Genomic DNA, 25,098 nt, shown 5'->3' with positions numbered 1-25,098 from the left:
TGCTTTACAAACCACCCCCAAACTTAGTAGCTTAAAATAACAACATTCACATCTTTTTATCTCTCCCAGTTCTGGTGGTTGACTGGGCAGTTCAGGGTCTTTTATGAAATTGCAGTCAGATACAGCAGCTAGGGATGGGCTCATCTCAAAGCCTGCTTTATTCACATGTCTGGCATCTGGGCTGAGAAGATTTTTTAAAAAGCTGGGGAATGGAGTAGCTAGGGCTTTCTCTTCTCTGTGTGGTTTCTCCTTATTGTCTTTCCTTATGGTGTTCTCAGACTACCCAGATTTCCTACGTGGCTGAGGGATCCCAGAGTCAGCATCCCAACAGAAACCAGCAAAACGTCATGTCGTTTTTCTATAATTTAGCTTTGGGATTTGGGTAGCTTCATTTCCATGGTGTCTCATTCACAGAAGCAGTCACACAGGCCCTCCCGAGTTCGAGGGAAATAGTTAAGTTGACAGGGCCTGGGCCATCTGCTCCTGAGCTGGCTTCCATGGCTGTTGGAAAAGGCCTCCATTGCTCCCTGGCTGGTGGTGCAAGGCCTCAGCTCCTTGCCCCGTGGAGCTCTCCACAGGGCTTCCTGAGTGTCCTTTTAACATGGCAGTTCCTGGGTTTCTCCTAGAGCAGTTGATCTACGAGAGAGCAGGGCGGATTCCGTAATGCTTTTTATGACCAATCTTGGAAGTCACACTGTTGTTTACAGCATGTTCTGTTTGTTAGAAGTAAATCACTAGTCAGCCCCCACTCAAGGGGAGAAGCATTAAGCTCCATCTTTAGAAGAGTATCAAAGAATTTGTGGACAAAATTTCAATTATATTTCATATACTCAAGGCTTTGTCAGACCACCGTTAGTATTTTCTTCAGACTAAACATCTGGATCATTTTCTTTAATAGATTTCTAGTCTGGCTATACTCCTGGCTGTTCTCCCTGAGAATTTTGTTTTGTTCGTAGGATTTTTCTAGACATCATTCTTTTCAAGCCTATTTTTGCTTATGTTTTTCCTTTTAACCACCTGCTCAGATTGCCTGATATACAAATTAACTTTATCACAATGAAACTGTAAAATTTAAGTCCATTTTACTTTGTGCTTAAGTTTTTTCCCCTTTTATTTGTCATTTATGAATTATAATTAGAACATTCAAAGGGTAACATTTTTAAATAAATAGGAAAAATATTTAAATTCCCTATTGGGAGGAAAACTTTTCCTCTACCCACTTAGATTGGAATGGCTGGTCTGGGGGTGAATACATACATACATACATATATATGTATTATTAGGGTATAGTTGATTTACAATGTTGTGGTAGTTTCACATGTGCAGCAAGGTGATTGAGTTACACATATACGTATGTTCATTCTTTTTCAGATTCTTTTCTCATATAGGCTGTCACAGAATATTGAGTAGAGTTCCTTGTGCTATACAGTCCCCGTGGAGCTCTCCACAGGGCTTCCTGAGTGTCCTTTTAACATGGCAGTTCCTGGGTTTCTCCTAGAGCAGTTGATCTACGAGAGAGCAGGGCGGATTCCGTAATGCTTTTTATGACCAATCTTGGAAGTCACACTGTTGTTTACAGCATGTTCTGTTTGTTAGAAGTAAATCACTAGTCAGCCCCCACTCAAGGGGAGAAGCATTAAGCTCCATCTTTAGAAGAGTATCAAAGAATTTGTGGACAAAATTTCAATTATATTTCATATACTCAAGGCTTTGTCAGACCACCGTTAGTATTTTCTTCAGACTAAACATCTGGATCATTTTCTTTAATAGATTTCTAGTCTGGCTATACTCCTGGCTGTTCTCCCTGAGAATTTTGTTTTGTTCGTAGGATTTTTCTAGACATCATTCTTTTCAAGCCTATTTTTGCTTATGTTTTTCCTTTTAACCACCTGCTCAGATTGCCTGATATACAAATTAACTTTATCACAATGAAACTGTAAAATTTAAGTCCATTTTACTTTGTGCTTAAGTTTTTTCCCCTTTTATTTGTCATTTATGAATTATAATTAGAACATTCAAAGGGTAACATTTTTAAATAAATAGGAAAAATATTTAAATTCCCTATTGGGAGGAAAACTTTTCCTCTACCCACTTAGATTGGAATGGCTGGTCTGGGGGTGAATACATACATACATACATATATATGTATTATTAGGGTATAGTTGATTTACAATGTTGTGGTAGTTTCACATGTGCAGCAAGGTGATTGAGTTACACATATACGTATGTTCATTCTTTTTCAGATTCTTTTCTCATATAGGCTGTCACAGAATATTGAGTAGAGTTCCTTGTGCTATACAGTAGGTCCTTGTTGGTTATCTATCTTATATATAGTAGTGTGTTTGTGTTTATCCCAGGCTTCTGATTTATCCCTCCCGTACCATGTTTCCCCTTTGGTAGCCATAAGTTTGTTTTCGATATCTGTAAGTCTGTTTCTGTTTTGTAAATAAGTTCTTTTGTTTCCTTTTTTAAAAAATTAGATTCCACATATGAGTGATATCATATGATATTTGTTTTTCTGTGTCTGACTTCACTAAGTGTGATAATCTCTAGGTCCATCCATGTTGCTGCAAATGGCGTTATTTCATTCTTTATTATGGCTGAGTAATATTCCATTGTATACGTGTACCACATCTTCTTTATCCATTCCTCTGTTGATGGACATTTAGGTTGCTTCCATGTCCTGGCTGTTGTAAATAGTGCTGCAGTGAACAACGGGGTGCATGTATCCTTTCAGATTATGGTTTCTCTTGGTACATGACTCTTTTTGAATTTTGGTTTTCTCAGGGTATATGCCCAGTAGTGGGATTGCTGGGTCACATGGTAGTTCTATTTTTAGTTTTTTAAGGAACCTCCATACTGTTCTCCATAGTGGTTGTACCAATTTACTTTCGTTCTGAGGCTGATATTAATCATTGATCACTTAGGAGACTGAGAGAGAATTCCATGATTAATAAATAGATTGGAAGGTCTAAGTGGCCTTGATCTTTTCTCCTATAATCTTATAAAAATCAGTCTAATCTCTGTTTTTTTATTTTGGAATTAATTAGGAAGATAGTGTTAAGGAGCTCCTCTGTCAATTGATACTGCCCGAATCAGTAAGTCATTTGCATGTGTTTACAGGTGAAGACCCAGAAGAAAGGCGTGGACAGGTTCTAATCCTTCTAGTAGAGCAAGCACTTCGTTTCCATGACTACAAAGCTGCCAATGTGCATTGTCAGGAGCTGATGGCCACAGGTGAAGTAGATACTAAACACTTTGCTCATGTCCTCTTTACGTGGTGAATAATGGAAGAGTTCTGTTTTGAAATTAGTTGCCTAATCGGTAAGCCAACCACACTGTGTTCGTAAGCCTTGAGAAATGTTTTGTGAGTGCTGATAAGTATGTATTCCATGTGCTTGCATATTAATATACATACTTTAATGGGCTCAAGGGTTATATTTTATCTGAGATATGGTTGCTTTCCATTCCAGATTAAAAACAGGCTCATAATTTTAATAACATTTAAAAATATTTTAATGCCTTTTTATGTATTTGTCATATAAAAGAAAATTTTAAAAATTTCAAGTATCTATAATTTGTGACTAAATTGTCAGTATTTCTATTCTTTAATTTTTTTAAGAGATAGCATAATGCTTTTCAAATTAATGTTGAGTAATTGGGAAGTAGTTCGCAACCCTAAAACTTTCCATATTGAAATTATAACTCAAGTCTCTGGAGGATAAGCAGGTTATATTGTGGAATAATTTCTCTATTAAAGAATACATTCCCCAGAGGGGTAGGAAGTGATGTTGTCTTATTACAGGCTCTGTGCTAAATGATCTGCTTTTTGTAGCTGTGTCTGACTGTGTGAAAACTCAAGCACATCCGTTTACCCATTGTCTGTGCATTCCTAGTGAGTGGTTATAAATGCACTGCTTCACTTCATGGTAACTCCTGGAGCTGTGCACTGATGATAGGTATACTTTCTGTATGTATACTGTTAAAGGAAAAAAATATTCTGACACTTGTTACAAATGGTAAGGAAGACTTTATTCATGAATTTTGCAGTGGGGGAGAGAGAACAGGCTCAACTCTAAATACAGAAAAGGCAGCTGGGAATTTACCACTGAGGAGCAGGTTGAGGGGTCAACAATGGGTGAAAAATGACAGCGAAGAGACATCAAGAGTAGGGGGATTGGTACTAAACCGACTTAACAGGATTCTTGCTGATGGCAGGCCGGGGTGATCAGATACCAAGGGTGAGAGATTCTCTCTGAACTAACTTGGCAGGATTCTTGATAAAACTGGGTTATACGTGTTCAGCAAGGACTGGGCCAAGGTATAGGCCTCCTTGAGAAGAGGGCTCAGAGAAGCCTGAATAAAGTTTTGTCAAGGAGAGAGTCTGGCGACACATCTATGAAAATGTTGAAAACTCTGGGAAAAAGCTCAACGCTTTATAACCTCAGCATTAGAAAACTGGTTTCCTGAAAGAACTGTGTTCTATAATATTAACCTAGTGATTTTGCAACATTAGGTTCAGAATAATTATGGTATTCTGGATAATCATTGTTGTCTTAATTTATTACCACTTACTTGGAGAGCTTTGTAATAATTTTATTCCTATAAGGATGGTACCTGTAATTTTGACTAATTTTGACTCTGTATGTTTAGAAAAAAGGCCTGCTTTCTAACTGGAATGCCTTCAAATAAGAATAAAAGTGCATTTTAAGAATTCACAGTGTAAGCTTGCATAGGATAAAACTCTGCTGGTTTCAGGGGCTGACTGTACTTTTGGCACTGTCCTTGGATCTCTGTTTTTATAAAGTGAATGATTCTGTGTAGCTCTCTATAATAATTTCTCTTTATCTAGGCTTTGCAGTGTATAAATACAGCTTTTAAATACAGGTTGTTTTTAAATAAAGATTGTTCAGTTCTTCTAACAACCCAATGAAGGAGGAATTATTATTGTTTTTTAGTGGTGAAGGATGTGTGACACTTGGAACTTTCTCAAGCTCACACAGGTGCTTGGGCCATACCCTCAAGTCTTTCTGAATTCAGATACCCAGTCTTTTACTCAACATCAAAGCTCAGTAGATTATTTGTAGCCTTGTCAGGTAATGTAAAATTTAACATAGTTTATCAGAAGAATTTCTCTGGAGCAGCACTGAACTTTCTAGACAATGAACTCACCTAATCTTTCTTTTCTAGTTTCAGATCCTTATGTGCTTCTGCTTATATAATAATATGCATCACTAATGACTGACTTTGCTTTGGTAACATAAGACCTAAGCAGAAAGCCGTTTCTCATGTTAGATTAAAGACTTTTTCTTGTAGTGAAAATCAGTTTGTTTTTTCTTGCCCTTTTTCCAGGTTATTCTAAAAGTTGGGATGTCTGTAGCCAGTTAGGACAATCAGGAGGTTACCAGGACTTGGCCACTCGTCAAGAGCTCGTGGCTTTTGCTTTGACACATTGCCCTGCTAGCAGCATTGAAGTTCTTTTGGCTGCCAGCAGCTCTCTGAAGACAGAAGTAAGTGTTCCTAATAAAGTAAGTGCTCCTGAACTGTATGAAGTATATTTTGTTGAGTCTGTGGATTTGGGATTTGTGCTCTTTCTTTTTCAGCAATATGAAAATTTTAATTTATGGAAAAAAATAGTCTGTCACTTATATGAAAAGGGATTCGAAGATATTAGGATATAAATTAGTGTTGTTGGCTTTATTACAGTAAAGAAGAAAGGGTACAGGTATGAGAAAAAGAAAAAGTATATTAGGAAATAAATTATTGAATATAATGGGGAAAGTTAGTGCTGTCAAGAATAAAATATGTAAGAAGTGGTTTTGTACAATATACTTGAAACCATATGAATTAAAACCAGTGATGGCACCATCCCCTTAGAAGTCCTTTGGAAATGGCAGGATATGGGCTTTGGTTAGAGAGAAGCTGAATTTCCTAAAATTCACAGGCTAAATCTGTGTCAGGGAGGATGGTACGTACTCTGGTTAGGAAATACAGTACTGTTAAATATGTGAAGAGGGCTTCCCTGGTGGCACAGTGGTTGAGAGTCCGCCTGTCGATGCAGGGGACGCGGGTTTGTGCCCCGGTCCAGGAAGATCCCACATGCCGCAGAGTGGTTGGGCCCGTGAGCCATGGCCGCTGAGCCTTTGCGTCCAGAGCTTGTGCTCCGCAACGGGAGAGGCCACAACAGTGAGAGGCCCGTGTACCGCAAAAAATATATATAATATATATATATATATATGTGAAGAGATTCTGGAAATCACATTTTCGTCTCATGGTCATTTATTACATTGTATATCAGGTTTTTCACACTTGATTCTGATCCTGAAACTGTGGTTGCATCCTTGTGAAGGTGTTCATGAAGTCCCATAGTAAGCCTGTTACCGCAAAGTAGTCATTAGGAAATAGTGGGTTGTTTTTTTTTTCCCCCTCAATAGAGTACTTTTTAAATTTCAAGCCTACATTGTAAAATGAGGCAAATTTAAAAACAGTTGTTCTTTTTTCAGATTCTTTATCAAAGAGTGAATTTCCAAATCCATCCAGAAGGAGGAGAGACTATCAGTGTGTCACCACTGATGAGTAAAGTGCTACAAGAGGTGAGTCAGGGTGAGAGGGGGCAGTGTGAAAGGTGGTTGTGAGAGGAATGAAACAGTCACCCTACTGTGTGTGTGTGTGTGTGAAGACTGTTCTTTTAAACCTTTTTTTGTGTGAAATATAACATATAGAAAAATACACAAAACAAAGATGTCCAAGTATCATAAAGTATCATAAAGAAAACATCCATGAAACCATCACACAGATGAAGAAATAGCTCATGACAGGCCTTCCACAGGTCCCTTCATGCCCTTCTAATCTCTCTCCTTCCAGAGATCCTGACTCATCCCAATAACTAGATCCAAGTGTGTTTTGTTCTTGTTTTAAAACTTTAAAACCTGTCACACCCCTCCCAGTACGATAGTTTAATTTTACCTGTTTTTGTACTTTATGGAAATAGTTACACTCAACATTATGTCTGTGAGATCCGTCCATGCTATTATACATGTTGTAGTTGACTCACTGTTACTGCTGTATAGAAATTTATTGCTATATGCATATATTCCAGTTTATCCTTTCTAATGTTGACTGACATTGGTTTGTTTTCCGTTTTGGTTACTAAAAATAATGCTGCGTCATCATTCTGTACGTGTTTCTAGTGCACATGTGCAGACCTTTCTCTCTGGCATGGATCTACCTAGCCCTGGAAGTCTGCGTTATTAGAAAAATGTGTACGTTCAACCTCAGTCGACAATCCCAAATAAGTTTCTAAAGGGGTTTTACCGTTGCACTCTCAACAGCGGTGTCTGGGATTTGCCGTTTGCTCCAGTCCAGCACCTTGGCACGGGTGGTTTTCTCAATTTTACCAATTCTCTTAAGTGTTCAGTGATATCTACTCTCTTAAGTGTTCAGTGATAGCTTTTTGTGATTTGATTTGCATTTTCCTGATTACTAATGAGATGGGCTTATCTCAGGAGAGGTCCTCTTTAGTGAGGTTCCTATTCAGTTCTCTTGTCCATTTTTTATTGAATTTTAATCCCTTTTCCCTTTCCTCATTGAAATTCTTATGAATAAAATTTGTCTGGACCCATTAAGTATGTATGAGTCTCAGGAGAGTTCACCCTGGGAGAGGAAGGAGGAAGCATGTACTCACTGAGACCTCCCTCGGGTGGGTCAGCCTTTGCTCCGTGGAATTTAACTTTTTATGACTATTTGTAGCAACATAGGATTGGCACTTTTTTAGGTCAAAGACAGTAGCTATTTCTAATATTCTAACTAGATAAATTTAGAGATGATAATCCTCTTTATAGATTGGTTTCCACAGGATTCCTTTAAATGGTAAGCTTCACTTTCAAAGTGTAAAATGTCATTCATTTTTCTAGTAACTATTTTGGAAGACATCTGTTGTGATAAGTGAGCTACACCTAATCTCCTTTTTTTTTTGTCTTTGTGTTTTTTGTTTGTTTGTTTGCCTTATATTTCCATACATTGATTTTATTTTTAATTTTTAAATTTTTTTGAGATATAGTTGATGTACAGTATTATGTAATATAAGGCAAAAAATAGTGATTCACAATTTTTAAAGGTTATACTCTATTTGTAGTTATTATTAAATATTGGCTATACTCCCAGTGCTATACAATATATCTTTGCAGCTTATTTATTTTATACCTAATAGTACCTCTTAATCCATTAGCTCTATATTCCCCTCCCCCTGCTCTCTCCTCACTCATAACCACTAGTTTTTTCTCTATACCTGTGAGTCTGTTTCCTTTTTGTTATATTTATTAGTTTGTTGTATTTTTTAGATTCCACATAGAAGTGATATCATGCAGTATTTGTCCTTCTCTGACTTATTTCATTTAGCATAATGCCCTCCAAGTCCATCCATGTTGTTGCAAATGGCAGAATTCCATTCCTTTTTATGACTGAGTAGTATCCATTGTGTGTGTGTATGTGTGTACACACCACATCTTCTTTATAAACTGGCTGTATTCATCTTGCTGAATTCATCTGTAGCTGTATACTATGTAGTTACTTTTAGAACTCTGGTACAGAGCTTCAATTGTGGAATTTATTAATAGAGTTAAGGAATAGTTAGCTTTGCCTACAGTGGAATATGTACAATTACTTCATTTCCATAATTCTTTCTTTTATACTAAAACTCAGTTTGACACATATTTATTGAATACACATGTGTATCCCCTGTTCAGTGCTAAGTGATCTCAGGATCTCAAAGAAGTTTGTAATGTGATTTTTGGCCCTTAAGGGTTTTTCTCCTATTCCTCCTGTAGTGGTGACTCCAGGAGAGCACTGACCAATAGAATTTTCTACAGTGAGGGAAATAATCTGTATCTCCACCGTCCAGTGTGGTAGCCACTAGTCACATGTAGCTATTGAGTACATGGAATAAAGGTCGTGCAACTAAGGAATCAAATTTTAAATTTTGTTTGATTTTACTTATGTTAATTTTACTAGCCACACAAGGCTACTGGGTACCAGATTGGACATCACAGTTCTAGAAGGTGAGATATTCAGAGGAGGATTGTGTTCTGCAGTCAACACTGCAGATAGTGGACTTTTTTTGGTTACTGTTGTTACAACTGTCTTTGAACGGAAGTCATAGCATTTTCCAGGGGCCTGGAGTGGTGTAGGTGTATTTTGTCCTTTGGCGTGTTTTGACTTGTTGTATTGATTAGTTTCTGTTCGGTTTTCTCTTACTGGATATGAAAGCACGTTAAATTCTATGGTGTTTTCTCCATGGGATTCAAAACAGTTCTTATATTGGGGAGTTGGCAAATTTTACTATTTTTCAAGGTCCAATGGAAGACCTGCTTTTCATAAGATCTTTATCCCCATTTTTGTACCTTTTGAACCTCTGATCCTTCCCCACTTGTTCAGCCGTATCACCCACTGTCTCCACAGCCTCCTCTCTTTTCATGCCTTCCAAACACGTGCTGTGTTCCAGTCACACTGAAGTTGCCCCGTCCTCTGAGTAGGCTCTCTTGCAGCTTTGGTGTTATCTAGGGTTCTCTTTGCCTGTCCTGCCCTTCTTGTCTTGTGCTCTTGTCATCTTCCTGCCCTCCTGATCCCATCTAAGCTGTCGTTTTCTTTATCAAACTTTCCTTGAGTCCCCATTGTTCCCTCCCCCGTATCCCCCAAGCATCTCGCATCATCGTATCAGCACGTGTGTGGTATGGTTTGGTCTGTGCGGCAACTGGAAGCATGTCATTTACCTTTGTGCTCTCTCCATAGACTGCTTGTCACAGAGTGACTGCCTCATAAATGTTTAGTAAAGCTAATTTGGAAACTCCCACTGCAAAAAGATTAGTGTATGGTAAAAATGAATTAGAGAGTAGATTTTAGCCTAAAAACATAGGGAATTTCCAGTTTAACTCATACGTGTGTGCTCTGGTTGCTATTGAGGTCCTGTTGTATTTCGGCCACTGTAAGGGGGAGTATCATTTCTCTGTTTAGTAGAGAACTGCACCATTTTTTGCTGAGTTCAGCTCCATAAGCTTATTCTGAATCCCCATCCTTCTTTATAGAATCCATGAAAAGCCTTTTGTGGCTTTTGAGTTTCCTATTTTCTGCTTCCCTGATGAATTAGGAAGTGTCAGCCGGGCCCCTTGGTAGCCTCTTTGGAGTAGAGCCTGCTGTGTCACCAAAAGTGGGCGCGTACTGCTCCATTAAGATTTCTCCAGTAACTGTAGGAGACCGCCAGCAGTCCTCCACAGGATCCGTTTAGCGAGGAAAAGGGATTCTTCCAAAAGGATTGTCTGTTTCTGTCTTTTTTTTTTTTAGCTCCTTAAAAGCTTTCCGGTCTTCCTTTTTCCTCTTCCAACAAGCTGTAATAGATCTAGGTCTCATGAAGCGCTAATCCAAGCCCTCAGGGAACACGTGATGGCTTTGATTCATGAAGCACATTTCAGAATATTATAGCCACTATTATTAGATTCAACTGCAGTGCTTAGCTGTAAGATGCCGTGTGTTACACATTAACAGTGATGTAATAACCACGTTAAATTATAACTCATAAATGAGAGCTGACTGTATATGTAATCTGCTTAATGCCCAAGACTTTCATTACTCAGTTGTGAAAATAATGATTTTTACTTAAGTATCCAAGCAAAGAAAAGATGTTAAGTGCTGTTCTGTTGCATTTGCATTAGTACAAGTGGAGCATACAAGTTCTAAGGTATTGGCTGTTGTCCCGGTGAACAAGATATTTGTTTTTAAATAGAACAAAACGCATAATTTGTGAATAACTACCAAATCAAAGATTTCTAGTTTCTTATTAATGTTGGTTATTATGTTTTTTTTAGGTGTAACAGTATTCCACCACTTAGAGTGTATTAACATTTTGTTTAGTTAGTGTTAGTTATATCACGTAGCCAATAGTGTTTTCCCCAGATAAATCTAATTAGAGTTGGAAATGGTTAATATACAAGGTTCCCATTAAAAAATCATTTTCACTGTGGGAATTCTTGTTATGAACATCTTAAGTGGCTACAGATTTATACAACTGGACTAATTAATGTTTAGAATTGAGGCATGGGCTAAGCATACAGCTATTTTGAATTTATAAATGGATTATTTAGAAATACTGAAATAAAAGCAAGCAAATGACAGTTGTATTTCAGTACCACGGACAACCCCTTCTTTGCCGCTTCAGCAGTTGATGGACGTTTAAGTTGTTTGCACTCTTTAGCTCTCATGAATAATGCTGCTGTGAGCACTGGTATACAAGTCTTTGTATGGAAATACGTTTTGATTTCTCATGTAGGTATCTGGGAGCGGAACTGAAGGACTGTATGGTGTATGTGTGTTAAATATTGGAAGAAATTGCCAAATTGTTTCCCAAAGTGGCTGCACCAGGAAGTATTAAGGTTCCAGTTTCTTCGTATCCTTGCTAACATTCTCGACCGGCTTTTTGCTTTAGCAACTCTTGTAGGTGTGTGTGGTATCTCATTATCATTTTGGTATGTGTTTCCAAATAACTAATGATAATGAGCATATTTTCATGTGCTTATTGGCCATTTCTGTACCTTCTTTGGTGAAATGGCTATAAATATATTCCCCATTTTTTAACTGTGTTATTTGTCGTCTCCTTACTAAGTCGTAAGAGTTTTTGCTGTTGTTTTTAAACTCTTGGATACAAGCTGTTGGATGTGTGATTTGAAAATATTTTTCTCTCAGTGTGTGATTTGACTTTTTACTTTAACGGTGACTTCTGACTTTCTTAACGGTGACTTTTGAAGTGCAAAAGCTTTTAATATTGCTGAAGTCCAGTTTATTAACATTTTCTTTTATTGCTTGTGCTTTTGGTGTTGTATCTAAGAAATCTGTGCCTAACTTAAGGTTGTGAAGATTTACTCCTGTGCTTTTTTCCTAAGAGTTTTTTTTTTTTTGCGGTACGCGGGCCTCTCACTGTTGTGGCCTCCCCCGTTGCGGAGCACAGGCTCCGGACACACAGGCTCAGCAGCCATGGCTCACGGGCCCAGCCGCTTCGCGGCATGTGGGATCTTCCCGGACCGGGGCACGAACCCGTGTCCCCTGCATCGGCAGGCGGACTCTCAACCGCTGTGCCACCAGGGAAGCCCCCTAAGAGTTTTATAGTTTTAGCTTTTATATTTATTGATAAATAAGTAATAATGAACCACTTTTTGTATGAGATCGAAGGATAGGCTTGAGGAATATCCGCGTACAGAAAGATGAGTTAGAACTTTACCTCATATCATAAACAAAAATGGACTTGATCGCATCATATTTGTTTTTTCTTTTATGTGATATCTTGTTCCTTCTTAAAGGATTTTCAATCTTATATTGCAAAAGGCACACATTAATATTATGAGGTATAAAATGATTTCATCTGAAGTGGATTTTTGTTAAAATTATTGCCTTAGTAATTTTCATTTTTCCGGATGTTTTGAAATTTTGGTTTGCAAGCTTGTTTTGAGCCCTACCATTCAGTTTAATTTTTTTTTCTTTTTTTTTGGCCATGCAGCACAGCATGTGAGATCTTAGTTCCCTGACCAGAGATTGAACCCGTGTCCCCCTGCAGTGGAATCAATGAGTCTTAACCACTGGACTGCCAGGGAAGTCCTCATTCAGTTTAATCTTTATTTCCCTAGACCCTCCTTAAGGTTTCTGTAGTTTTGTGGTTTCCTCCTATCTAATCCCTTGGTGCTTCAGTCCAGAACCACATCCTAGAGTAGCTTTTCACTTGGGACTCCCTCCCCCTGTACTAGTGAGGATGTGAGAAATACAGACATGGAGCCAGTGATGGTTTTGCCCAGTTCCTTTGGGCTCTGATTCAAGTTCTCTGCCTCCATTGGCCCACAGCTTCATGAAATAAATATAAATGCATAACCCCAGGCAGTGAGCCAGGATGAAGTTCTCCGTCTTACAGGGAATCCTTTTAATTCCCAGTTCTTCTCTGAGAAGGAGGGCCTGGCGGCCATTGCCAGCATCTGAATTTTGAGCCCCCAAGTGTTGAACTCTATAAAGTTGAGTGTCTTTTGCCTCTTCTTTCTATTATTCTCAGTATTTTGGATCATGATGAACATATAGCAACATAATTCATGACTCCATCTTGACTGGAATGTGTAACGTTTTCTTTAATTCCAAATATAGTACAGGCTTCAATTTTAACAATCCGCTTATAGGGATTGTTAGGAATTCAGATAATATAGGAGTTCAGATAATCAGTATAATCTGGCATACTTTATTTCTTGAAAGTAAAAAAAAGAGATATGTGAAACACTTATGAAAAAATACTGACGTTTGTTAATTTTTGATAAGACGTACATGTATATTTGTGGTAACTTTGGTCTTTCTGATTTTTTTGAAATATAAAAATAATCAATAATACATTGATATGTAAGCTCTCTTTCTTCTCTCTCAGTTCTTTCTCTCTCCCCATTCTATGTATCCCACTGCTCAGAGGTAAACATTTTAAAGTTTATATATATCTTTCCAGACTTTTTCTGAGCATAGACAGATTTTCTGTATAGCTCTCCTCTGTCTCCTGGAGGACTATTATTTTATTCTTTAAACTAAAATGGATTTGTACTGCATATATTATTTTGAAGCTTGCTTTTTTTCATTTAATGATATGTGTCACGGACATCTGCCCTTGTCATTACATATAGACCATTTATGTCATGGTGTAACAGTGGTCACTGCATATGTATGTACCATGATTTATTTATCTTTTCCTTTGCTTTTCAACTTTTGGATTGTGCTCAGTTTTCCTCTATTTTGGACTGAACTGCACTGAGCATTTTATGTACACATCTTTGCATATTCATGCAAGTATTGCCCTGGGATAAAATGGGAGAAATGGGCTCCTCAGAGAGACAGTTTCCTGTTTCTTGTGGTCTGTCCTCCATAACTTTGTGTAAGTGCTGATTAAAAAATTGGGCATGGAAAAAGAAAATAAAAATATACTCCATATACCTCTGTTTTTCCTAACTACAGTTCTCTTAATCTGGATCCAAGAATGCTAGAAGATTCAAAAAGGATTCAGTCCGTAAAGCCCCTGAAATAGTGTGTCAAATTTGTTGTGTTAGTATATGTCTGTTTGTGACTTTGTGTGTTCATGTATGTACACATGCATGTGCATTCAGTTTTCTGGGGAAAGCAGTTATAGCTTTCATTAGAAATGTATAGGGGGCTATGACTCCCAAAGATGAGAACGTCTAAATTGTAGCCTGGCCTGTTAATTAGCAGATGAACTGAAGCAGAGTCAGACTTTAGAGTGATTTACAACACGGGGTGTTTTTCTACTGCTTCTTCTCATAAATAGTTCCAGAAGTAGTATCACCAGTAATAACGGTCGCATTCTTAATATTTCGAATTCAGGATGAAATTTGCTATAAGTAAGTGTTAGGTGCAGGGAAGTACTTTGGATTATTTACAGATGTGTTGGAGTAGAGAGGGTAGGGGCTGAGCTGAGTTTGAACTCTGTTTGTGATCCTTACCTAGGTTACGGGTACCACCAGCTCAGTTCTCAGTTGGCAAACAGGTTTCCCAGAAATTAACCCTCAAATTACCAGATACCAGAGAGAGCAGCTCCGAAATAGATTACTGTAGTAATTGATCAACAAGAATTGTTTCTGTAAGCCACGCTTGATGTATGGAACTGTCCTTGTTCTTGTGAACCTGTTTGGTTATGTTGTCATTGTAGGACTTGAAAAATATTATTAGTGCTTAGGAGGTTAACCTTTGAGCTGTGTAACACTTGACATTAATGAGATTTCATGTTAAATTTTATGCTGGGGGTTGTTGACTTGGTTTGGGGGATTGATCTATTTCCGCTGTTATACACTGTAAGTTAATTAGCAGTGTGCAACTATGACTATAAAAACTGCCAGTAGTAATCATTTCAGGAGTAAATTTTGCCTAACCTCTTTTCGCTTTCCCTATTACATGGAGTTGAAAGAAAACTGTTTTCCTCATTAATGCCTCTGGTTACACTATAATCTTGGTAGACTGCCCCCAAATTAAATGCTTCTTCTGCAGTCTAAATGAGCCTTTTATTTTACTTTCTCTTTTATAATCCTTATAAGGGAGGAATCTCTCACAGAAAATCCTTTTGTCATGTACATTTCTGTGCATTGGAATTTCATTTATCTTCTGAAACAAACTTTTCAGTTTCCATGTTTAAAACTTTCTATCTTGAGTTAGCCAATCCATATGAACAGAGTAAACTTTAGGTTTATTTTATGAAATGGAATAATTGTTTTATAGCCTGCTGTGTCACCAAAAGTGGTCATGGGAAACAGAGGTTTAAAAAAATTTTTTTAATTGAGATACACTCAACATACATTATTGTGTAAGTTTAAGGTGTGTAATACATTGATTTGATATATTAATATTGCAGTATAGTTGCCATTGTAGCATTAGCTGACACCTCTGTTGCATCACATAATTATCATTTCTTCTAGTGCTGGGACACAATTCTTTTTCATGTTAAAAAATTAGAAAATCTTTTGAGAAAACTTAACCAACAGCAAAGTAGGTAAACTGTAAGTATTGGTTAGTACAGCTTAAATACATTAGCAGTAAGAATAAAATTCAAATGCTTTTCTAGAAATTATTAAGGATCCTAACATGATGTAGTCACTTTCTTTTACTGCTATAATATATTACTATAATTTAGCAGCTTTAAAACAATGCAAATTGATTTCTTATAATTCCCATGGGGCAGAAACCGGGCAGGCTTGGGTGGGTTTCTGCTTAGAGTCTCAGCCAAAATCAAGGTGCCAGCAGGGCTGTGTTGTTTTCTGGAGGCTCTAGAGGAGAATTTGTTTCCATGCTCATTCATGTTGTTGACAGAATTTAATTCCTTGTGTTTGTAAGACTGAGGTCCTCATTGCCTTGCTGTCTGTTACCTGAAGTTTCTTCTCAGCTTCTAGATGCTTCTCGCATTCTTTAGCTTATGGCCCCCTCGCTCCATCTTCAACGCCAGCAATGATGGGTTGAATCCCCTCATGCTTCACATCTCGCCTGCCTCTTCCCCCCATGGCATCTCTGTGACCCTAGCTGGGAAAGGTTCTCTGCCTTAAAGGCTCACGTGATTAGGTTCGTTCCACTCAGATAATTCAAGATTATCTCTTCACCTCAAGGTCTGTGTTCTTAATCATATCTGCAAAGGCCCTTTGCCATGTAATGTAATATACTTGCAGGTTCCAGGGATTAGGATACAGACATTTTTGGGGGGCCATAATTCTACCAACCAGATATAGCAACTGTCAGGTTGGTCTAAAATGGTGAATTTGTCCTAAGTGTTTGTTGTGTGATGATGTCTTGGTAATTATTGAGTGATTACATGATTTATCATTTTTTATTACTTAAATAACATATTAATGAATGATGTGATATAGACCTAAATAGCCAAATTAAACTATTCTTCTGTTATTGACAAGAAAGCTATTTAAATTGCAAGACTAGACCTTAATTTTTCTTTCCTTTAACTGGGATACGACAGAAAAAATAAGTAGAAACAGACAGATACTAAACCAAAAACTTGGCTTTTGTAGAACAAATTTATCTTTCTTTGATCAAAAGCAGATGTAGTTGCTGTCATTTCTGTTTAAACAAATGTTAATGTATTGGCATTTTTCTCCACATGGAATCTCTTGGGTTAGTAAATGGACAGTTCAAATTTTAGCCCATTGCTTCAAGATTGGCAGGAGGTTCCACATTATAAACCTTTTAAATACTAATAATCATCCACTTGTTTACATGATAAACAAAATGCCTTTCAACATCTAAAGGTGGATCATCTGAATCTTCTCAGTTTGTCTGGGTCACAGTAGCATTGTTCAAATGAATATTTCTTAATTAATCTAAATAATAAATACTTTAAAATGTCTTGTCAAAGAAACAAACGTGAGTATCTCATTGGAGGATATTATATTGGTAAAAAAATGATGAACCCATTCTTTGCCTTATAAATATTTCTTTGACTAATGCACTGAGATGTATCTTCCTTTACCGAATTTTCTTTTGTAAATGATTCGAGGAGGTACAATATGCTAATAGTGCTTTGTTTCACATTTTTTTGTTCCTGGCAAAGATGGATTTTTAGATCTATTCGTCTGATAATTTTAAGTAGTCACATTATCACTCTCTGCTCTGTTCTTGTGACTTCCCACGGTTTTGCTCTTGCCATTTTCTTTTTTTGTAACATAGGATGAAGTAAGTGTCCCAGGCAGCAACTCAGCTGACCTGTTCCACTGGACCACTGCTACCACCATGAAAGTCCTTTCCAACACCACGACCACCACCAGGGCCGTGCTGCAGGCCGTCAGCGATGGGCAGTGGTGGAAGAAGTCATTGACTTACCTTCGACCCCTTCAAGTAAGCAATGCATCATGCTTTTTTAACTCAGTTGGTGTGGTTTATATCAGTTCATTAGCATGCTCTTCAGTTGGTTTCACTGTTGTTACAACTTTATCTTCTTTGGATGATTAAAATAATCCCTTAAGAAATCTAGGCCTCGCATCAGATAGGGAATGAGTAATTGATTTTATGGAATGTAATATACTACCATACAATATTTGCAAAAGACAGCAATACGGATTTAAGTACGGTTTGGTTTATATGTCAGAATTGAAGTTTACTGGGATGAAAAGGAAAATGATGTTTATCAAGGCTCTCTCTCTTTTGCTATTTTTCTATAGGCCAGTAGTGGAAGAGAAGTGCTAGGAGCCAGCCTGGGGGCTGTCTTAGTTCTCTCGAGCTGCTGTAACAAAAATATCATAGACTGGGTGGTTTAAGCAGCAGACAGTTATTTCTCACAGTTCTGGAAACTGGGGAGTCCAAGATCAAGGCGCTGGCAGATTTAGTGTTTGATGCAGGCCTGCTTCCTGGTTCATAGACCGCCATCTATTTGCTGTGTCCTCACACGGCAAAAGGGGTGAGGGACTTCTCTGGAGTCTCTTTTATAAGGGCACTAATCTCATTCCCAAGGGTTCTGCCATCGTGACCGAATCGCCTACCGAAGGCCCCACCTCTTAATACTATTACACTAGGGTTAGGATTTCAACATATGAATTTGGGGCGGGGGGCACAAACATTCAGTCTTTAGTAGGGCCTTTAGGTAAAGAGAATGGTTTAACCGATTCTTTCACGTATTCTGCAAGTAGAGGTCAAGACAAGCAGTAGAACAATTGAGTTTGTTTTCTGTGACATCTTAACCCACTGTGTCCCTGCTGTCTTCTCTGCATTCTCACACTGCCATCCATCCTTTAATCTCTCACTGGAAAACTAAGAGGAAAAAGAAACGTGCCTTTTTATAAGTGCACCCTGAACATTTGAGTATCTTATTTATTAATTAATTCTTCAAATACAGGCATTTTCCATGTGTCAGATAATGTGCTCATCACTGGGAAAAGAGTGGGGAAATCCTCCAGTCTAATTCCCTTCCCTTGTGTAACCTGTATCCCAGTGGAGGAGACAAAGAAACCAACGGATAGCAATATTTGTATAATAATGAAATGGCAGGTGGTGATGAGTACTATGAAGATAACATTAAGCAAGGTAAGGGAATAGTGAGTGATACCCGGGGGAGTGAAGTTCTTATTAGGGAAGTTAGTTTCTCAGAAGAGGAGTCACTGAGCAGAAAGCTGATTGAGCCAAGTAGGGCAAGTACGTTTTGAAGGAATGTGCTTGACATCTGTGCAGGACAGAAAGGAGGCCAAAGTAAGGGGGAGCAGAGTGACGAGTGGGGAGAATGGTAGGAGATGAGATCAGAGAGGTGGTGAAGAGGCCCACCATGCAAAGCCTTCCATAGACTGCGATAAGGACTACACGTTTTATTCTCAGCAGCACGGAGAGCTGTTGGAAAATTCAGACAGTGCAGTTGTGTGATCCAACTTTACTTTTCATAAGTCTATTTAACTTCTGTGTAGAGAGCCGTCAGTAGTGAGTCAGGAGTGAAGCAAAAAGATGATCTCTCTTCCAGGACTCCAGGTGAGAGATGTTGGTGGTTTGGATTAGGGTAGCCATGAAGGAAGTGGGAAGTGTTTGGTTTAGGGGATGTATTTTGTGGACCTGATGATGGTCTGAATGTGGGATATGCAGGAAAGAGAACTGAGGATGATCGCCCAGAAGAAACCACTTACTGACATGCAGTGGGCTTGACTTTGGGTTAAGTCTGTGCATCTCTCTTCGTTTCATGTATCACACTGGATTACGGTTAGGGTTACTCTTCTGTCTCACCTGTTGGGGTGTTTTGAGGGTCTGTGTCTTAGATGAGGTGTTTGACACTGTGCTAAGTGTCAGTTGTAACTTCTCACATCATTTGCAGCAGGAGCTTGGTTGTTTCCGGAGGCTATGCTTGGCCTAAAGTAAGTGCTCAATAAACTTTGGAGGAATGGGTGAATATCTTCTACTTGGCTTTTCCAATAAGGGGCTCTTTACAATCTATTTGAGGAGAGCAAAACATAAAGACGGTTAACCATGGTAGGGATACTATAATACTGCTAATGAGGAATACTGATGACCAGTCTCATGAAGGCATCTGTGTGGGTTGTAGTTGTGGAGGAGGTGGGAGTGATGTAGGGGGCCCAGTCGTACCTTGTCTCCGTCTGCTGCGGTTTCAGCAGGTGCGGTCTGAGGTGGGCCTGGAAGGAGAGGTGGGCAGTCAGCATGGACCATTACCCTCTTAATGGAAGAAGGGCATAGTGGCCGGTAGGATGCATGAAGTAGATGGTTTAGTTGGTGTGGAGAGTTAGTCTTTAAAGCTAATTAACATTTAATAAGTTTGAATGTTATTCTCTGCAGTTGAGATTGAATACTGTTGGCTGCGTTATTCAGAGCTACTGAAGGATTTGGGAGCAAGGGAACAGTATGCACAGAATGATGTTTTGGAAAGGTTATTCTGACTGTTGTATAGAATGTTGGCCATACGTGTAACACCGATTGCTTTGATGTTTCTGATTCGGTGATATCAAAGTGACCAGGAAGATCAAAAGGCCCTTCAGGGTGAGGTTGAAGTGCTTCACTTAGAATATGGTGATGATTCTCACATTCTCCGCTGGATATCGGTGTCACTCTGACACTCTCTCTTTGGATCACACATGCACATTGATGAGTTTCTCCTGAAATCTGTTTGTTCTGTCTTCCTTCCTTTCCTCCTCCACCTCCCCTCCCGGGTCTCTTTTCTTTTTATCCAGTGTTCTTCACTTTGTTCTGTTTAGGGACAAGAATTTGGTGGTGCTTATCGAATTGGAACCAGAGCCAACGAAGGCCTAGAAAAACAAGGCTGTCATCCTTTTTACGAATCTGTCATCTCCAATCCCTTTGTTGTAGAGGTAAGGTACAGTGTGCCTAAGAACACAGATTTAACTGTCATGGTGTTGTGGGCATTTTACAATGAACAAAACTTACAATTTTCCTGAAAATGTACTTCTTTTGCTTTGTTGTTACTCAAGTTGTTCATTGGTTTTATGTGATTTGTTTCATATACAACATGTTATGGGACTAAAATCTATTTATAATTTTACATAAAATAACGTGCTTCAGTAATTCAAGTTACCAGAAGATAAAATTCCTGTCGTTATGTTTTCTAAGAATATCTTTATAGAGAAAAAGACACCCTACCAAATGGTGTTAACTGCTTCTTTTGTCTAGTCTGAAGTGACCTATGACACCTATCAGCATGTCCCGGTAGAAAGCTTTGCAGAAGTATTGCTGAGAACTGGGAAACTGGCAGAGACTAAAACTGAAGGAGAAGAAGTATTTCCAACAACAGAAGGTATGAAAGAAGGTTCTAGTTCCCCGACAGTGTGTAACTTATATTAGGAGAATAATAGATGAGACTGTATAAATGAATGAGAGTTGGGAAAAACAATAACATTTTCAGTAATTTTGAATGGCTTAACTTGACACCATCATTTATACATCTATTTATTCATTGATTTAAATCATTTATGGAGTATCTACTCTTTTCTGGATACTTACCGATTGAGGATTTAAAAGGTAAATAAGATATAATTCCTATCTGAAGGTTGCTAATTATGTAAAGTGCTTCTTATACTGAATGATATAAAGTGCTCAATAAATATTTCCTTTTTTCCTGCTTTTATGGATTAGTTAAGAATGTTTAAGTGCTTGTTTCATGGAATGTAGATGTATATTTCATCTTCAGACTTTTCTGCATGGTGACATATCTTTCCATGTGAAATCTTTTGAAAAGAATGAAATGTATGCAAGTTTACCAAAGACAACTTGCCATTTGTACTTTTTTCCTCTTTAGCCTCCTTCTTTTCAAGGTTCCAGGGTAATTGTCTTGACTTTTTTTGGTTTTTTTTCAATTTTCCCTCTCTCTCTGCTCTACCATCCTTAGTGGGTACCTCAGGATTTAAAGGCTACTGGGGCTCGAGCTAACTTGTCTATATTCCAGGCATCAGTAAGGAGGAAAGTGGGGTGGGAAAAACAGTTTTCTTGGCAGTCCTGTCCAGGACTTCCACTTATACCTATTGCTGGCTACACCTAACTGCCAGTGAGCCTGGACGATGCTGTCTCTTAATGGAGCACATTGCTGTGTGGAATAAAACTTGGGGAAATGTGTGTGGGGAATAGAACTGCCATGTTCCCAGAAACCTGATGCTATAGCTTATTTTTTAATTTTATTTATTTATTTATTTTTGTGGTACGCGGGCCTCTCACTGTTGTGGCCTTTCCCGTTGCGGAGCACAGGCTCCAGACGCACAGGCTCAGCGGCCGTGGCTCACAGGCCTAGCCGCTCTGCGGCATGTGGGATCCTCCCGGACCGGGGCACGAACCTGCGTCCCCTGCATCGGCAGGCGGACTCTCAACCGCTGCGCCACCAGGGAAGCCCCTATAACTTATTTTTAGATCATTCTTTCAATCAATATTTATATGCAGTTGGGAAGAGAGGAAGCAAATACCATTTCCCTGTCCACTGCGCAGAGCCTGGATACTGGAGGTTTTCACAAGGCATACCATTTTTCTTCAGTTCTGAGATGCATGTGATCATCTATAGTTTTTCTGTCTCTTATCGTTTCTGAAATCAGGGTACAAGTCACAGCTGACGAGTACGTTTATGTTTCTTTTTTTTCTCCGAAAAGCTATTATTAAATTCATGACGTCTTACAAATGATATTGAACATATATGAAGAGTATAGTTGCATTGCTGTTTCCCCTTTTAATTATTATTTATTACTTCTTTTTTATAAAAAACATTGTCTCTAGTTATTCATGGGTTAAATTATGATTGATTATTGGGATAGCTTACACAGATAAAATCTAAGACCCTAAGAAATTACTCGGTTAGACATGGAAGTATCTATCATCTGTTAATTGGCATAATAAAGGACTGAAATAATAACTGGAATTTGGAAACATTGACTCATGTAATATCTTAATTTAGGATTTAGCTTATGACATATATGTGTGAATTTGCGTACCTCTCATACAGAAGGTATGCCTTACAAAAAGGCAAAAGAATGGAATCACATGCTAAAGGTTTGAAAGATGGCTGCCTCCTTAAGTAGGCCCTCTCACACTGATTTCTCAGTTTACTAAGGCTTCTGCTATTTTCCCGACCTGTTTTTGGAGAGAGGTAGAGAGTAGTTGAGCATAAGGCCCTGGTGGAGCACAGATTTCTGGGTTAGTCTGTCTCCCCTTTTTTTTTTTTTTTTTTTTTTTTTGCGGTATGCGGGCCTCTCACTGTCGTGGCCTCTCCCGTTGCGGAGCACAGGCTCCGGACGCGCAGGCTCAGCGGCCATGGCTCACGGGCCCAGCCGCTCCGCGGCATGTGGGATCTTCCCAGACCGGGGCACGAACCCGTGTCCCCTGCATTGGCAGGCGGACTCTCAACCACTGCGCCACCAGGGAAGCCTTGTCTCCCCTTTTCATAGGGTTCTTGCAGTACTTGATCATCTCTGCTGTAGTTGGTAACTGAATGATGAGGTGTCAAAATGATCTCGAAACATGAAGCAGATAGAGATTTTCTGGAGGAGCTGTGTGGATTGGGGGTAACACACTTAATGATGAATCGGATCCCCTCCGGTTCCCTTTCTCACCATGTGTACATTACTCATTGAAGCAATGGTCCTTGAGCCACCTGTGTGCCAGTTACTGTCCTTGTACTTGGAATACAAAGTTGAAGGAGACACATTTTTGTTTCTTTTGGCGGTATGCGGGCCTCTCACTGTTGTGGCCTCTCCCGTTGCGGAGCTCAGGCTCAGCGGCCATGGCTCACGGGCCCAGCATCTTCGCGGCATGTGGGATCTTCCCGGACCGGGGCACGAACCTGTGTCCCCTGCATCGGCAGGCGGACTCTCAACCACCGCGCCACCAGGGAAGCCCGAAGACACTATTTTTATCTTCAGTGGGCTTGCAGTCAAGTGAGGAGACAAATTTATGTGTAAGCACTAAGACAGGCAAACACAAGAGGCATTGGGATGACAGACGTATGACCGCTGAGTGAAGAGGGCGTGTGAAGAGGCTTCCTGGAGCGGGTGGTATTTGACCTGAGTTTTGAAGGATGAATAAGAGTATAGTACATGAAAAAGGGGGGAATTTGTGAGGGAGATGTGTTAGGAGAGGCAGAAGGGGGATATTTTCGGTAGAGGGAAGAAGATGCACAGAAGCAAAGAAGATAGGCATCATGATTTTTCAGGGATTTGTGTGTTACTGTAGTACCCGGAGAGGAGAGACAGTGTGGGCAGCCAGTGAAGAATGAGGCAGCAGTTGGCTGGAAGGAACGCGGGTGCTGAGTTAAACATGTTAAATGGACCTGCTACTGAATGCTGTGGGGGTTTCAAGCAGAAGAATATTATTCAGTTTCCTTATCTGTACAGTGAGCATAACGGCCTGTATGTTCCACCTCTGGATTGTTGCTCTTTAGTGGTGATGATGGGGCCCCGTCTGCGCACCTTTTCCTAACGGCTAGTCCTGCCCTGGCTGACTTCCTTGCCATTGGTCATCTCGTACTTTAGTCCATCCAATTATGATTTCACCTTGTTTTCAAGGCCTGCTGCCATAGCTCTCCGTGCTGGTTGCACATTCAAATCACTTAGGGTATTTTTAAGGAATACTGAAGCCTGGGATCCAATGTAGGCCATTTATTTCAGAATCCCTGAAGTGGGGTCCAAACACATCAGATATCTTTTACAGTTCCTCAGGCAATTCAGTTGTGAAACCATGGTTAAGACCCTTTGGATGTTTCACGAAAGATAACAGATTCTTTCTAACCGTCATATGTCTGTTCTTCAAACTCTGACACACTTGCTTCCTGGCAGCCTGGAGAAAGCCACCTGTATCTTTTATGTCTGTGTCTGGTCTTTTCAGCTTAAGGGTCGTATCCTGAGTGCTATATCTATTTCTAACACTTTTACCAGGGTTTTCTATCTGATAGGTGCAAAATCAGTGTCTCTTCACAATGATGAGAGTAGGTACAGTACGTGCATGACAGTTATTGGGACAGGAATTGAGACTATGCTTTTGGTGAATCTGAATCCAAGTTCCCAGAGATGTGTGTTCTATTCTTAGTACTGTAGTGTCTGTGAGATTTTAGTGGGATTTTAGGGATTTTCTTTCTGCCCCAGTGTTTCTTCAAATTGTCCTTTTTGACAGATTTTAATATCCCATCATGGGAAAGAACCCAAGTTCATTAAAATATTAAAAAAAATTTTTTTCTAATGTTGAATAGGAAATACATTTCAGAGTACCTACTGTGTATATTAAGAATGGAACTTTTTAAATATAGAGGTGATTTTAATATAAATCGTCCCTTTAATTTACATTTGGGTTTATGAAATTATGAAGCATTTTCATAAACTCTCACATTTGATATCTCCTTTTTTTTGCAGATAAACAGGTGACTGTTATAAAGTAGGTACAAATAAAATGTGATCTTATAGGTCTGATACATTAGAATACTAGACGTCTCATTTTTTTAAAAAGTACATTTAGATATTTATTCCTAACCCTTGAAATTTATAATAAGTCAGTCAACAGACTATGGCCATACCCTTCCCTGCATGCCTTTTGTTGCATCTGTTAAATGGCATTCTGAGTTGAATG

The 25,098-nt window shown here is 39.0% G+C and overlaps 1 protein-coding gene across 2 annotated transcripts in view; it reads left to right on the top strand.

Annotated features, from left to right (window-relative positions):
• NBAS (NBAS subunit of NRZ tethering complex) overlaps positions 1–25,098 on the top strand; it is a 332,635-nt gene that overhangs the window by 172,542 nt on the left and 134,995 nt on the right. For both annotated transcript variants that reach the window (XM_024747243.1, XM_024747242.1), the window contains 6 exons: positions 3,124–3,237; positions 5,353–5,510; positions 6,504–6,593; positions 17,233–17,400; positions 20,244–20,357; positions 20,677–20,800. In XM_024747243.1, the coding sequence (XP_024603011.1) occupies positions 3,124–3,237; positions 5,353–5,510; positions 6,504–6,593; positions 17,233–17,400; positions 20,244–20,357; positions 20,677–20,800 (768 nt within the window). The remainder of the gene's footprint in view (positions 1–3,123; positions 3,238–5,352; positions 5,511–6,503; positions 6,594–17,232; positions 17,401–20,243; positions 20,358–20,676; positions 20,801–25,098) is intronic.

This window comes from Neophocaena asiaeorientalis, unplaced genomic scaffold, assembly GCF_003031525.2.
Source record: "Neophocaena asiaeorientalis asiaeorientalis breed wild unplaced genomic scaffold, Neophocaena_asiaeorientalis_V1.1 scaffold398, whole genome shotgun sequence".
Taxonomy (NCBI): Eukaryota; Metazoa; Chordata; class Mammalia; order Artiodactyla; family Phocoenidae; genus Neophocaena; species Neophocaena asiaeorientalis.
Note: the sequence above shows the minus strand (reverse complement) of the source record. Positions and strands in the feature narration are given on the sequence as shown.